General features: G+C 44.4%; 1 protein-coding gene across 2 annotated transcripts in view; it reads right to left on the bottom strand.

The window, feature by feature from the left end:
• Positions 1-282: 282 nt before the first annotated feature.
• CCDC85A (coiled-coil domain containing 85A) overlaps positions 283-15905 on the bottom strand; it is a 57384-nt gene continuing 41761 nt past the window's right edge. The window contains exons 3-4 of one of the 2 annotated variants that reach the window (XM_065739417.1): positions 10867-10943; positions 283-1179 (exon numbers count right to left, since the gene is read on the bottom strand). In XM_065739417.1, coding sequence (XP_065595489.1) covers positions 1090-1179; positions 10867-10943 — 167 coding nt within the window. In that variant the 3' untranslated portion in view covers positions 283-1089. The remainder of the gene's footprint in view (positions 1180-10866; positions 10944-15905) is intronic. The other variant, XM_065739418.1, reaches the window with a different exon arrangement.

The following is a 15905-nucleotide window of genomic DNA, read 5'->3' as shown; positions in this document are numbered from 1 at the left end:
GTAAAAAATAAACTAAGCACATCTAGGTCATCTTCTGGTCAAACCTCGGGCGATCTGAACACGAGTTTTCTGCCTCATAATAATGAAAGACATGCTCCAAGTATAATAAAACCTTCTTCTTTCAAAGAATGCTAGAGTAGCAAGAAACGTGTTATTATGATGCAGTACAATCCTTGAAATTCCTATTCTTAAAGACTCTTGTTAAATTAACCAGCGTGTTTCTAAATGAAACAGTAGAAATTAGCATCCTGGCAGTTGGAAAATACTTTCTGGAAAAAAACAAACTCTGATGGAAATTCAGATTGGAGACCTGTAATGGCAACACCATATTGTGCCTGTTAAAGGGCTGTGAATATCAGACACATCTTCAGAAGATTGGCGTTAATTAACAAATTAAATCGAACAGAAAGCTACCTTCACTTTCATTTAGAATGAAAGCATTTTTCACTACAAGTACTGTAGTTATGCTACACTACCCGCTGGTTAGGAGACTTTGTGGTCTTTTATAGCACCTCCAAAGGTATTCTACCAAAGCAAAAAAAAGAAAAAAAATCAGCTGTAAATTGCTTAAGCACCATTAGCTGATACCTTATAGACTGAAGTATGAGTTGCTAAGAAATGACTTTGTCAAAACTGTGGGGACCAAAGGCACAGTTCATCAGTGTCTCTCCAGTCTAGTGAAAAACTGGTAAATCTAGTAGAAAATTTGTTCAGAATCTGTTCAGACTTACTAGAGACTTGCTGTAACGAACCAAAGTAATGACTTCTTTCATGTAACTGCTGCAAAATCCCTATCATCTTCTAGTTAGGAATGGAAATATCTCAGTGCTTCTAAATGCAGTGCTGAAGGGACGACGTGGCGGCAGCGTTTCACTAGCCAGTATACAGAGACAGCACTCCGAAGGGATACTGCAAACCCAGCTCTCCAGACAGACCTCCCAGCACAACCTCGAGGAGCCTCCAGTGCAGCTCACGTGGTGCATAAAGGCACCCAGCATCAGCCGGGATCGTGCTGAGGACACTGCCAGTCCATTCTCTCTCAGCAGTTCCAGTCCTTTCTCTTCAGACTGAGGATGTGCTTGAGGCCTTTTACATAGGTCCTTTGTATTGGTTTCCTGACAAATGTTGCCTAATTCCAGGGCACGACCCTGCAGCATCTCCAAGTTTCCTCCACACAACCTAGAGGGAGGGATGGAAAGAGAGACCATTAGTACCAGTTGGAATGGACTAGTGTTCATGTAGGCATACATCTGGACATGCAGCACATTGCTGACACAGACCATGCAGCTCGGGAAAGGACAGAGAGGAGGGACACAGAAAAGAGTGCTTCCCAGGAGACACAACATTCCTCTGGAACACGGAAAGCACATGCCTCTAAAAATGGTGAAAAATGGAGACAAATGGACCGGCACGTGCATCACCAGGGCTCTTCTATGCTTCAGACACAAGACTGAGGGCATTTACAGGCCTCACGTGAAATTTCATTCAGGCATTTCCCTGTCACTTGAAGAACACAATTCAGAAGCACAGAACTCACTCCGACAGAGTCCGAACAACTGCAGTTTAAGACGCATAGAGAAATTCTTCTCATTTCCCTTTTGAAAGAATGTACTTGTTCCCTTAACATCAAGCAGGGCAGTAAGTGTTTGCGTTCATTCACTCTTCCTTGAGCTCAGAGGAATCATATACACAGTCACTGTGTTTTGTTGAAACAGAACAAATTCTACTCATTAGCAAAAGTTATCTTCTTAGCATGGACTAGATGCTGTAAAGATTTCCTTCCTCCTACTCACATCTACTCCCTTTCATGATTGCATAACATCCACGTTTACAGTTATGGAACTAAAAATGCAGAGAAATCGTAGCAAAACGTATTCATTCAGAAATGTGCTCGATGATGTGTTATAAAGAGATAAACCAGTGAGACGCAGGGGAATCTGCAGTGAGCATCTTGTCACCAGGCACCTCCAAGGGCCACCAGAAGAGTGGTGATCACTACCACACTGTGTGGTACAATTTAACATTCTTTCTGTTTAGTAATCATTATCAACTAGCAATCAGGTAACCTATAGCTGCTACTAAGCTGCTCACTAATCTCCAGAGCAATAGTGGCATGTCTTGAGAAAGGCTTTTCTGTTGTCTTTATTTATTATTTGTGCCTACACCCCAGGAGTGAACTGTCAATGATTAAATGCACAGAAGCTGGATCCTGGCACATTATCATCCTGAAGAGACACAAGCCCTGTCTCCTATCAGTGACCAGCAAGGACAGAACTGCCCCCAAGGTCTCCGTGTGGGAGATGGCAAAATAACCCTTTTATGGCTGGATGTGATGAGACAGGTGATTCTTTCAGACATTTGGTCACTGATGCTCCTAAGCTCTTACCGAGAGGCAAGGCCGCTCAAGTGCCTTTTGTCAGAAGGAACGTTGTACAGATATGCCTTTCAACAATTGTTCTGGTCAATAAACATTAGACAGTATTTACTGAGCAGCTCCTGCTGACACAATAAGAAGTGAACTTCTCAAAGTCCTTCATTTCCAGTTGAACAAATGACCCCTGATTGCTAGGAAGGAACACATGCATACAAGACAGCCCTGTAAAGCTGACATACTAAGCAGAATGTACAAGGTGTGGTCAAAGGAAATGTTCATGCCATATTTCTGGGTAGAAAACAGACAAATCGTTATCAGAAACCACTTGAGCATATGCATATAGTGCAAGAGATGTGGGTTTCAGAGGCATAACAGTCATTCTGTTTCCCTCCTTTTCAGAAAAACGTGGCCATCTATGTTTTAAGATTTATCATTAAACTCTCCTTTGGTGCTGGCAACGTACAGCTCTTTGCACAGCCATGGCAGCTGCACATCCTGCTGCCTCCTGCACACACAGTTGTTTGGATTTACATCTATGTTTGCCCTCTTCTCAGCTCACAAGTTCAAAACTGACTTGTCATGCAGCACTAATGGCATTGTTCTTTCCTTGCAAGCCCTCAAGAGACGACGTAAGATCTGAGCATTCTTTAGTGCAATTTAAATACTTATGGCAGAATAAAAAGTCTAAAGACCATCATTCAACATTTCAGCAGAACCCTTCACCAAATGAAGGATAGCTAGGAAGCTCACAGTAACATCATAGTGATTCATTTCTAGCTTTCTTCCAACAAACAGAAGCAATAAGAAGGGAGAAGCCCTCTCCCAGGAAGTCAGACAGAAGCCTGCCCCCTAATTCCGGGTAGCATTTCACACATGGCGTGAAATAGTGGCAGAGATCTCCTGCACAGCTGCCCCATCGACCCCATACAGCATACCCACCTCCCCTGGGGCTCACAGAGAGAACGTTGCAGCCCTGTGTGCAAAACTTAACAGTGATGAAAGGAAACTCATCACAAAAACCATCAAGAAAATCACTGAGAAAGCCACCTGCCCTCTACAGACTTAAACATTCTGGTGCTTTGAAATTAGGTGATAAACTGCCTCTAAAACTGCTCTTATGTATTGCTATATTCTCCTAAAGACAATTCAAGCATATAAATACAAAGCACAAACATTCTTGAGCATGTTTTGGATGAGGAGGCACAAATACCGTATTCTCACCTCCATTATCTCGATAAAACGTTGGTGAAGAAGCAGACAACATGAGTTCTGCATCCAAATTGCATTTTGGCTCCAGTCAAGACTAGGCATCAAAACTATGGTGCCCAACATCAAGCCAGTCCCCACAGCACTGCGTCCACAGGCAGAACAGTGCTGTGCGAGTGTCTCACGTAAACAAAAACGTGCAGAATGGGGATCTGAAGCAAAACTGTGAGCTACAAACTGGAAGAGACTATAATGAGAATGCAAAAGGCAAAATAGTTTATTAGTTTAACACAAACCCACTGCGCTTCTAACGTGGACTGACTAGATGAATGTAAGAAAAGGTAAAAGCAAGAAGGGAACAGCTGACTGTTTTAAAAGTCTAATACTATAGCAAGAGTCAAATCAGACATAAAGCTGGAAGCAAAGGCAGCACTTCAGTGCCAGCGACACAGCCCTGAGTGGCTGGGGAATGGAGAGGCAAGGCAGAAGACAAGTACGTATCTGGGATTTACAGAAGTGAACTGACAATGTCAACAATAGCATAGTAGCAGGTTTGAAGTGGCATTACTTGTATCCTGAGAACTGGACTGCTATTAGGTATTTCTGAACGTGCTTTTTATCCAATAATTGCAAAGCAACGGCCTAGGCAGGAAAGTAAAGATGTGCCATTACGCAGCTGGGAAAACTGAAGCTGCCAGACTTCATCTCACTTGCAAATGTTACTGCTCTGAAGGATAAGCTGAGGCCAGCTGACTCCCACCATATCCCTCATTTATTGTCACACACAGAAAATTCTAAGCAATACAAACCAACGTTGCATTCCTATTAAAACATTAACTCAGGCAATCAGCTGGGTGTTGTCATCCTACAATTGTAAACTCTAGTCTACAAGGAAAGCAGAAACCAAGCCGAGTTGCTTCCCCAGGAAGCAGCAGGATCTCCTCTCTGTCTGGAGATGGGAAGCCTGCTTGGCTGACAGCTCACTTTCCATTTCAAATATAACAGTATCATTTATATCTATTTCTGCCTGCTGCAATACCTCCTAGCAAACTAAAAGCTGAGATTTCACACCATATTAAACTAAATTCTGTGTACTTCTTATCAATCCATTTCAGCAACCAAGGTATCAGCCATTGTTCAAATATTTCACTTACACTAACCAGCTATTACAGGTTGTCAAGGGCACGCTGTTAAGAGTTCCATTCAGTAAAATGGCTTTGCCAATGGGTGTTTTAAGAAGGCTTTTTCCAACAAATACATGTGCTCTCTTGGCAGAGTCACTTAATGTAGCAGCAGGTGAGGTGCTGGGGAGCTGCAGCGGGACTCCAAGCATCACCCAGCAGCATAAAGCAGATTTGCCAGAGTGCTTGCCTTAACTGCCCCTTAGCAAGGCAACATAGCAGTGAGGCACTGGAAAAGGTTGCCCAGGGAAGCGGTGGAGCTACCACCCCTGGTGGTGTCCAAGAATCATGGAGATGTGGCACTGACAGACATGAGTTAGTGGGCCTGGTGGGGGTGGGTTGGACTAGATAATCTGAGATAAATTTTCCAACCTTAGTGATTCTATGATTCTGTGATTGGTCTTGGTAATCCAGCAAATCAGAGCAGATCACAGCTCCTCTCCTAAGTTTCAGCAGCAGTGCATGGTCTTCTACCCAACATTCTGCTCACTTTATTATGAATACACCATGCATGCTGGCTCCACCTTCGCATTACAGGTTTTCTCTCTATAAGCTACAATATTCTGCTACACTTCCCCACGTGTAACCTAGATGAAGCAGAAAGACTTGCTTATTCAGAAAACCACCACTTCCATCTTCAAAGGAAGATGACACAGAGCCTACAGCTGGCACCACCCCATGGCAGTGTTCTGCCCCTGCCCCGGGGAACGCACAGCCCACAGATGCAATGAGTGACAAACAGAAAAACAATCCCACTAACGACAGCAGCATGCCAGTGGTGCCCACGGGAACGTTGCCAGGACAATATGACACATGTTGAGGAACAGACAAGATGTTTTGCACGGACTGTACTGGAGGAGCGTTACCTTCAGAGCATTTACCACTGATTCAGACTGCTGAGAAGCTGAGCCATGTCCACTGATGCTAGCTGGCTCGTTTGCTGAGCAGTAACTCCCCTCTGACCCTCCTGGCATCCTAATGGGCTCCTTCGCAAAAAATTAAAGACTATTTAATAAAGAAAAGGGTTGGTAACTAATTAAAACAGATGTCAGTTTCTTTTTTAATTCTGAGAAGCACTGAAGGCATGTTTTACTCCAAAGTCACCCTTCCTTTGTGCCATGGTAATCAACACCCACATGGGTATCCTAAGCACCACTGCCGAGCACCACCCACACACAGTCCCCAAAGGGCATCTACCTGGAAAATCAGAGGAGACCAATACAATTTCAATACACTTCCTCATAAAAGTGCTATGGGGTTCAAATTTTGACTCCAGGGAGAGGATCTCAGAATGTCTAACTTCATCCCAGGCATTTTAGAGGTTGTTACTTTGACTCGCAGAACATTTTTAAGCTATGCTGGAAAGTCTGCAACGCAAGCACAGCCACGGCTGAGGAGGAAGGGGCTGGAGCAGCCAGCACTCCTACTTCTGCTCTGGCTGCTCCAGATTTGCACCAAAGAATGATAAAACAGAGGGCTTTCTCTTCCCAAGGGCCACTGGGAAGGGTTGGGCAGGACACCACCAAATAAACGCAGGCTGAACGTCGCAGGACATCCAGTACTACCTGGAGCTTGGCAGCAGTGCCAAGAGAACGTGATGGAGCTGCCAGCTCAAATACCCCCACTGCACCCTGACAGCAGTGCCAGAGCTGCTTCTGAGCTGCTGCCAGCCTGAGCTGCCCTTCAGGGGGTCCTCCACTGCCACTAGTTAAGCTGAATTTTGTTTGTAAGGGAGGAAGGTAAGGAACGAGAAAAACATTTCAAAGAGAGACAAGGAAGGAAAGGTTCCTTTCTCACAAGGAATCACAAGCACTGTAACATTCAGAAATAACGTGGCAGTAATTCCTGTGGGAACCCGTGGGAAATACACATCCAAAAGAAAACTAATGACAGTGGAAAAAGCCTCTGATCAGATTCAGTGCCCCTCTGGCTCTGATTCGCCCTGCAAAGCAATGCATCATGCCCAGCAAGTAAAATATAGGAAAGGTGAAAGCGGGGCTGGGAGGAGAAGGACACGGAGAGGTGGCACAAGGCTCAACTCCACAGAACTGGTCTCCCTAAAACACCTGAATGACAGGCACCCCATTCCAACACCAGCCTGGATATTTACCCTCCAACACTCCACACTGACTGTAATTGGGACTTGTAAAGATTTGGGACTTACTTATCTTTGGGAAGGATTTATAGGTCTGCTAGTGACTGAGTTGTCTTAATGGTGTACTTTGGGAAAGAAAGGAGGAGGGAAAAGGGGTAATAAAGCAGAATGGAGCGCTTCAGGGTTAGGATTAAATTCCCTCAGCTTTGGGTTGTTTTTTGTTTTTGTTTTGTTTTTTTATGAGTCAAAGTATTCTGTTTCTTTACTAACTCTGGGGCCAGCAAGCTTTTTGTCTGTTTTTCGGTGGTAAAATGCTATCAAAAGGCTAGAAAAATTAGTACTGATTGCACATCTAAAGCCTCCTGTCCATGAGAAAATCCCACAGACGTGAATCGCACTGCTCCAGGCACCTCTCCTCCACAGCCCCTTTAGCACTGTATGTGGCACAACTCCATCTCAACGTGTGTTGGTAGGAGATGGAAACTTAGTGCTTGCCCTCTGGGTAACTTTCTCCCTCCTCTCTCTGTCCTTTAGAGGAGTGGGCATCCCAGGTGACCATGTGTTTTGGACAGAACTTCTCATTTGTTATCTGGAGGCTAAGCTGTGGAAATAGGACCAAATCTGACAGAAGGGATGAAGTCATGGTTCCAGTGGTGAAGGCTGCATTGACTTTAAACATCTTGAGCTGTTTTGATAAGACAGCACGAGGTCAATATCAAAACTGACTGTGCTGGCTCATCCTACAGCAGCCTACATCCTGGCTGCCCAGCCCTTCTGCCCAGGCTGCAGAGTGATTTCATTTCTCAGAGTCGAAAGTGCAGATTGCAGGGCTGTAGAAAGCATGGTCAGAAGCTGAGAAAAAACACATCACATCCTCTGTGCATTTCACCACAAAGATAACAGAAGTACAGTCACTAAATACACACAACCATTTTTTGGCAGCAGAACTTGATCCCCAGTCATGCTGTAGCTTAGTGGACATTTGGAGGCAGCAGAACAGGCAGAACTGCAGGGAGATGCTCCTGCCCTGGTGCCATGGGGCAACCGTGGCCTGGAGTTCAATGGGCAAAGCACACATGCTCACCTAAGTTGTTCTGTCTCTACACACTGCCATCACACGCCCTTGCCCACACCGGTGTTTGAGAAGCACCAGTGCAAGATGCACACCCTCATCCTGGGCACAGCTTGGCATCATCATCAGGAGACCCAGCTGAACACCATAAATCTCAGAAAGTATCTCCTTTCCTGTGCAAAAATCCAAACTGCGGCCTGAAATTGCAAGAGCCTGGAATTACTTCTGTTACTTGCTATCTGAGAAGGGAAAAAAAAAGTTCTGGATAATCTTCTCCCTCCTTTCTCTGTCCTTGAGAGGAGACATGGGCTTTTCCTAAAATACAAGGCAAGTTTTGCAGCCCAACAGTTGGACTAGATGATGTTGGAGATCTTTTCCAACTTCTTTGATTCTATGATTCGGATTATGGCCCTCCCCAACAGAACAAACCAACAACCACCTAACAGCTCCCCAAGACATTTAAGCTCACTTCTGTGCTGAAAGTCATCATCAGAACAGCCCTGCCACATGGGAAGAGGCATTAAGTGAATATGTACATTTTATACCCTTCATATTACCTGATCAAGTTGAAGCATTGACTCAGTGGTGGGTCTGCATTTCTGCCGACAAGGAACTCCTTCAGTACAGCAAGCAAACTAGAACTCATTTTCCATTTGATCACTGATGGCAGCACTTAAAAACATTTTCTTTGGAATTGTTCTTGCTGCTATATGTTAATAAAACCTTTGAGATTTTGAGAAGAAAACACATATGCATGGGGTGAGAGAAATGAAGCAAAATAAAATAGAAAAGAACCATGTCTGTGCAGATGAAAGGAGTAATTTGTCTGAAGAGAGCATTAATAAATGTGCCAGTGCATTTTTGTGAGCAACACAAAAGCAGAAAAGGAAGAAAAGAAAGGACCCTGAAAGGAGAGAGGAGAAAGGAGAAAAGCATAGCACGAGGAGAGAAAAGGACTTGACTGCCCCTGCACCAGGATGCCATCAGAGTGGTGATGCACAAGTGAAAGGCACGCTCTTGTGGCAGCGCTGGTGAAATTTTAAGACAACATTGGAACTGAGCGTGAGCTGTGCCAAAAAACCTTCACCAGTTGTGTCACTCGTCATGTATTTTCAGCTGATTTGTCAAAAGCACTTGATCTGGGTAAAAGCCCAACAAACTCCCACTCCTCTCCTTCAGAGGAAGGGTATCAGTGCTGGGAGCTGTGGGGTTTCCATTCTGTGTCCTCGCCTGTGTGGGTGACAGCACAGTCATGGTGTTAAGTCACAGGAACAACAAACCAGAATCAACCTGGGGAAATGAAATACCGATGGAGCTGAAAGCAAGGGCAGAGTGGGCTGCTGTCTGCATTCCCTTCCCTTCCTGACAGCAAGGACTCTCTTCAGGAGGAAGGGTGAGAGAGATATGCTGTGAAGTGTAAACCTATGCCACTCATTACTCCTCACAACAAAGTGCCCGGAGATGTCAGGAAACCTCAGAAATCTACTGTATATCCTGGTGCCAACAGAACTCATCATGAGACAATCTCAGACCTTTGTACTTAAAACACAAAGCAGTTTGTAGCTCAGGGCACCCACAGTCCCACAGCAGCAATGCTGTTTCAGTGGCACCTATGTGCTCAGGCCTTACTTTCAGAAGCACCACTCTCTGGCTTTGGCACCCAACTAAGATCACCAGTGTACTCAACACACAGTGCAGCTCCTCCAGGAGCTCAGGGTATGTGTGTCACTGGGATTCCACCTCAGCACCCCCAGCCCTACACAGATAAAACATGTGGTCACTTCTAAAGATTTTGCCCAGAGAATCTTCTGCACAGTTTATCCCCCAAAGCCATCCCAGTCCTGAAACAAATCACAGCTCTGTTAACGTTTGCTTTGAGTGCCTTTCTTGGCAGGAAAATATTCTTTATCACCGAAGATTGTTGTCTTTCCTACTGAAGGATGTGTGCATTCTTGCAGCCCTTCTCATCCAGATCAACATAAATGGTTCACAGTTGCATAGCAAAACAAGAGCAAAACAAGAGCTACAGAGGCCTTTCCAACTGTCATATTATGGGTGAGAAAAAAGTTTGGCTTAACATCAACCAGAAGGAAAGAAATCCTCAGCCTGCTGAAATCATCTATCCAATGAATTTGCAATGACTCACTGGATTTTACTTCTTAATACGTTTCATTTTTGTCTTGAATTTTACATTCAAATTGCAGTACTTCATGTTTAATGAAAAGCACTTTTATTCTTCAAACTACTGTCTTCATTTAAACTAAGCACAACTTCTATTATCTTCTAGTGGGCACCTTCATTTGACACTCTACAGATTTCCATAAGGATTATTTAATGAAACATAACAGAAATATGCACCGGTATAATAAGAAAATGACATGTGCCTTTGATTCATTCTTAATGTAATTCTACATTTTTCAATCTTGAAAAGGAAGTGGGTGAACCTTTAACTTCAGAATTACTTATTTATTCAGGTTTTTTTTAGTTTTGTTATTACGTATATACAAATAATATAACCCAATTATTATCGTTAAAACATTTGCTTTCTAGAGCGAAGTATTTTGGTTAACCTCAAAAAAATATTTGATAACAATAACAAGAAGAACTCAGCATAATACCAGAGTGTAAACGTTCATTTCACTGTAATTTTCATCCCTTACATTAATTTTTAACTATAAGTAGAGGCCTCCAGTGAATTTTTCTTAGTGAGTTATCAACACCTGCAAGGGAGAAAAACGCATGAAGCATTGTCACGGCCTTCAGCAAACACCCCACTCAGCCCCAGGCAAGATAAACAAGAGAAGCAAGTGCCTTCGATTCCCCAAGTGATCAGCACAAGTGTTCAAATGCAGCAGCGCTGACCAACGCGTAACACTGAGCTGATCTGCAGCACCAGGCCTTGAGTCTAGCTGCTGTTCCCACGGCAGATGTCACCCACCTGGGGCAGCACGCGATTTTCCTCTTCCAGCTGTCTTACTCTTGCCTCCAGCTGCCTAACATAGGACAAGGTTGATTCTAAAATCAAAAAGAAAAAAACTCGTATTATCCACACAGCTCTACTTGCGTACACTGGTGTCACAGCCGGGCCCTTCCTAGCACTGGCTGCAGTCACTCTCTCTGTCAAATGCTGCTCCCCTCAAGGGCAGAGCAGGTACTTGGTCATGGAGAACATGACTCCCCGTGGCATGAGTACCAAAAGAGCATCTCTGTGCTGCCTTCAGTGGCCTTATTTCCCACTTGAAAACAAGTTGCACTTATTCGACTGTTCCAAGGAGGAAAAGGTCCATGATCAGCCTCTAAAAGCATCTCAGCATTTTCTCATGGTGCATTTCTTGGGTTGCACAGTGTTTCTGCTATTAAAATGCTGTACTTAAAAGAAACATGCCACAGCAAGTAACACTTGTCACCAGCAAGAAAAAAGATCTCCTCTTAGTCCAGAGTGGCTGTGGTGAGACTCATGCCACCCCATACAGAGCCACAGGCTCAACAAGCACATGATCCTTATCCAACAAGCTGCCCGACTCCCTGAGATGTCCATTCTACAACCACACTTGTGCTCACACAGCCATGCCAACAAAGAAATTGCACCTTGGATGATTAATGGCATGGAGCCCATGGCTATTGGGGCAATACTGCCTACTGACACAGACCTGCCAAGCTGCACTGGCAACAGCGCAGCCAAATTTGGGCACCAGCTTCCTCTGACAGCTAAATGGGGATGGGTCAATGTTTGGACTAGGTTATCTGAGAGCTCCCTTTGTTAATGATTTTATGATTCTATCAGTCATCATGCCAGCCTGCCCATAAAATACAAGCAGCGGGAAATGAGGGGACACTTACTGCTCTCACAAGACTGCAGCAAGCTAAAATATGTACGTGCAGATAGCGCATGGCAATTTACACAACTGGAAGATAACCCACTGTAATTTGTCAAAAAAGATTAATACACGGCTAGGATTAAAAACAGCACTGTACAATAAAAGGGAGAGAGGCAATCTGAGGCTCATCATGCTCTGCTGCATGAGGACTTTCATAGCCGGTGATGAGTGTGTCTCTGGGGAGTCAAGTAAGCATGGTTTGGATGAGCCCTTCCATGCCATTAATACTGTACGACAGGGTGTGTCCCACCAGACCCACATCCTTCCAAAGCAGCAGCACTCCTGGGAGGAGCCATGGGTGCCCCATCGCTACCATGGCCGAGGCAGAGGCACCAGCTCCAGCACATCTCAGCCCTCCACCCTGTCGCCTTCAGCAGGAGATGGATCCTGTGTAGCCACCCTACTGGAGGGACCAGGTGCTCTCCTTGACAACAGCCTTCCTTGATCCCTCTGGTTACAGACCAGCTGCCATATGGGCTCAGGCTTTGTGCTCAAGGCCAGCTTCCCAGCTGTGTCCAGCAGCCCTCTTCTTACAAACTCCCATCTGCATTCCCTTTGGGTTTTTTGTCCTTTTCTGCATTACCATGCGTGAGCTCCTCAGACAGTGTACGGCCCTTGGCAAAGCCATCCCCTCGCTTCTGTTTCTTCACCCAGTGCAGAGGTCTCTGCCCCAGCCCTCCTGCACCATGCCAGCTGAGGATGTGCTCCAAAACCTCCTCTGTCCTTAAGCCCGCTAAAGTGTGAAACATTTATTTAAATATTTTTGTAATATGATCAAAACAGAAAATTAGGTCAGCTACAAGAGACTTGATCAAGCAAATCCTTATTTATGCAAGTATTCTTGACACAGACTAGATACATATTTATTTCAGTATCTCAATATATTTATGCTCTGATGCTATGAGCTTAGAGGAAAAACTGAACTGAAAAGGCAGCCAAGGACACAAGAGATGAAGGAATTGGAAATACGTAGTGAAACAACAGCAAGCTTCCAAAAAAAGAAAAAGAAAGGAAAGTACAAGAATGATTATATGATCCATCTATTCTTAATCAGCCCGATGATCAGTAAAGAGTAACAAATAAAGCAACACTGCTGTTCAGGAAATGGTTGTAGCCACCCCTTCCCAAATTGGAGTTATCCAACAGCTCTGGTTACCCAGAAAGCCCTGTCTTATCTGCACATCCGAAGGGTCATAGATGCAAAATCTTACAGATACACTTCCACATAGAAACCTACTGAGTTTCTCCTGTCCAAAGCCCAAAAGCGAAGAACGCCATGTGTGTTAACAACACCAAAGCCCTACTGCTGTGCTCTGAGCAACGCACAGCAGCTGTTAACTACGCTGAGAACATCCCCTGTAAAAGACTTAGTCATTTAGGCCAACAGAGACATGAGACCAGACACTGCAGCAGTCAAACTATCACTGGTGGGGAGGCCTCCTGGTTATGTCATTTCTGTCCCTTCCCATCTCCCTTTGCTAGGCACTTCTACCAGAACAGCATTTTTGAACAACTCCAATGTTCACAGATGGGCTTCCACCAAGCCAGCTTCCCTACTTCAGCTTCCTATGCTCTGAGCATGACAGAAAATGTGATCACTGTATGGTGCTTCACTACAGGACTGAAACTAAAACTCTTTTCCAAGTTATTATGGAGACGGTAACATCTTGCTTTGGGAAAATTCAGTGACAATCTGCCCTGTTTCCATATCCATCATTCTAACACGTTATTAGAGAACATCAGTATTTACACAGCTGAGCTCTTTTTCTTTTAACATCCACACTCTTGAAGCTAGTAGATACTTTTGGTTTATGTTAAATTTTATCAGACACCAAGGCCGCATTTGAGCCTTGGCTTTATCCATTTCCATGTGACAGACTTTTTCCAGATCTGCAGAAAGTGACCATAGGCTATCTGCAGACCTCCTTTTGGCCAACTCCAATGGATAAAGCCATCAGTGTAGAACATGCTACTTGGTTGATGGACATTAAGAACTTGTATAGAACCTTTTACTTTGGAGAAAACTGGTAGCACGGTGGATAAGCAAAGCACTCAACCCACAGGAAGCAGAGAAAGTCCTTCAAGCTGAAAGCACTTGGAGGCTGGAGGTATCAGGAGAGAACAGTACTACAGTTTGCCCTGACCCCTTGCCATTAACTTATGGCTAAGAGAAGAGAGAAAACACGAGGCTGAACAGGCTCTGAAGCCATCCTTACCTCCTTGTGGCCAGAAAAAGAAAAATGTGATCTCATGGGAACGCAAAAATCACCTCGCTTCTGTTAACATGCTTCCACCACCTCAGCTCATTTGGTGCTCACGTGCCGAAAAGGAGGTCACCAGAATCTGGAAGAGCTGTCACATCCCAGTACATGTACTTTAAACATGTATGGTATAACTGAGTAAAATTGCCAACAATTTAGCACAGCTAAGAATTCTGAATGTCATGCGGAGAGCTACTTTCATGTATAACAGTGAAGGTTCAGATGAGGTATACACAGCTTCAACAGAGAAAGTCACTTGTTGTTGCTCTCCCTGCAATTGTGCTGGCAGATGCATATCAAAACAGATTTTGGTCATTCTGATCCACACCCAGTATCCCGCAACGAAAACAAAATCACCTTTCAGTAAATGTAAGATGAAAAGCAAGGCTGTGCAAGGGCTATGTTAAATGCTCCTGTAATTAACTTACAGCTCCATACATCTATGAGAGGGTCTCCATGCTAACTGAGGAGCAGAGTAGATGACACATAAAGCATCTCCCTGTCCTATAATTCCTAGTCATCTGATTTGATTTCTTCAATATGAAGATTCATGCCTAGAACACGTTATTACTGCAATCTACCCTCTTTCAGATGCTTTCCATATGAGAAAAGCCCCACTGCAGGCTTTACACCAAGGAAGATGTTGTACCACCTACACCCCTCCGTGCATGAAGCTGCAAAGCTGCTCAGCCCAGCAGTGCTCAGCCTCCAGCACAGGCACGCGGTGACCTCTGAAGGGCATCTGCAGCCCTGTCTGCTATGATTTTGTTATGGTTGCACATCTTAAATAATGCTCCTATTGAATAAATGCTAGAGAACTTACAGCACAGCAGAATTCCTCTGCAGCCCAGCCACATTAGGATTAGTGTCATCATGGAGGAGCTCACCTGAGGCAAACTTTGATGAAGCTCACCAGAACATTCAGGTGTTGCTTACTGGTGGGGTGCATACCCTGTGAAAGTTTGGTGATAGCAAACATCACAGCTCAGTGATGGCTAAGTCAGAGCTGGTGACTCTCAGCACAGCTGCTGTCCAAAATTCCCCCACCCCAAGCTGAGATTTCCCATCGTCATGGATCCTGCCCTCCTCAACTTCTTTCTTTAATTAAAACTATCATTAACTAAGCTCAGCTCATTCACCCAGTATTTCAAAACTGGATCCTCACAAGGAGAAAAAAATCCACGTACGTTCTTTCAAACATCCAGACTGCAATATTAGCCCTGTCACCTAGCTTTATTTCCCAGGCAGTGTCTGCCAGGGTTTCCCATAACAGAGGGGACATTGATGTGCCAATTATGATACCTCCATAATCAGGTATTTTTACCCTGATTATGATGAAAATAGCATTTTCCCAGTTGCAGTGGCTTTTAATCATGAATTATCCGTTTAGTACAAAGAAAATATTGCCTTGAGGAAGCCTTAGCCATACTCTCACAGAGAAGGAGGATTTGCCTACAGGGATCCCTAAAAATGATATCAAATGTTAGATGAGGTAAGGCCCGGTGTCCCAGTTCTCAGAAGCTATCCATAGTGCTCTTGCTGTCAGCTGGATAACACCATTGCTCTAATGGGTTGCTGTAACACCAGCATTCATTTGGCTGGACTTTTGGACACCAAAGGTGACAACAGCAAAGCTTTTTCTCCTCAGCCTGCTTGCTATCCTGTCAGCTCCGCTTCAGCCTGTGCAAAATGCATTTGCCATGTTATTGATGAAAACTGAGAAAAATCAAATCCATTACACTACTGCAAAAACCTTTCCCGCTGCCTATTGGTATGTTCTCTCAATTTTGTGTGGTTTGTGACTGGTAAAACCCATAATGGTTCCTGGGCTGCTTGGG

The sequence above is a fragment of the Cyrtonyx montezumae genome, unplaced genomic scaffold (genome assembly GCF_038088225.1).
Source record: "Cyrtonyx montezumae isolate F1298 unplaced genomic scaffold, pur_monq_1.0 scaffold_24, whole genome shotgun sequence".
In the NCBI taxonomy this organism is placed as follows: domain Eukaryota; kingdom Metazoa; phylum Chordata; class Aves; order Galliformes; family Odontophoridae; genus Cyrtonyx; species Cyrtonyx montezumae.
This window is presented reverse-complemented; position numbering and strand designations above follow the sequence as displayed.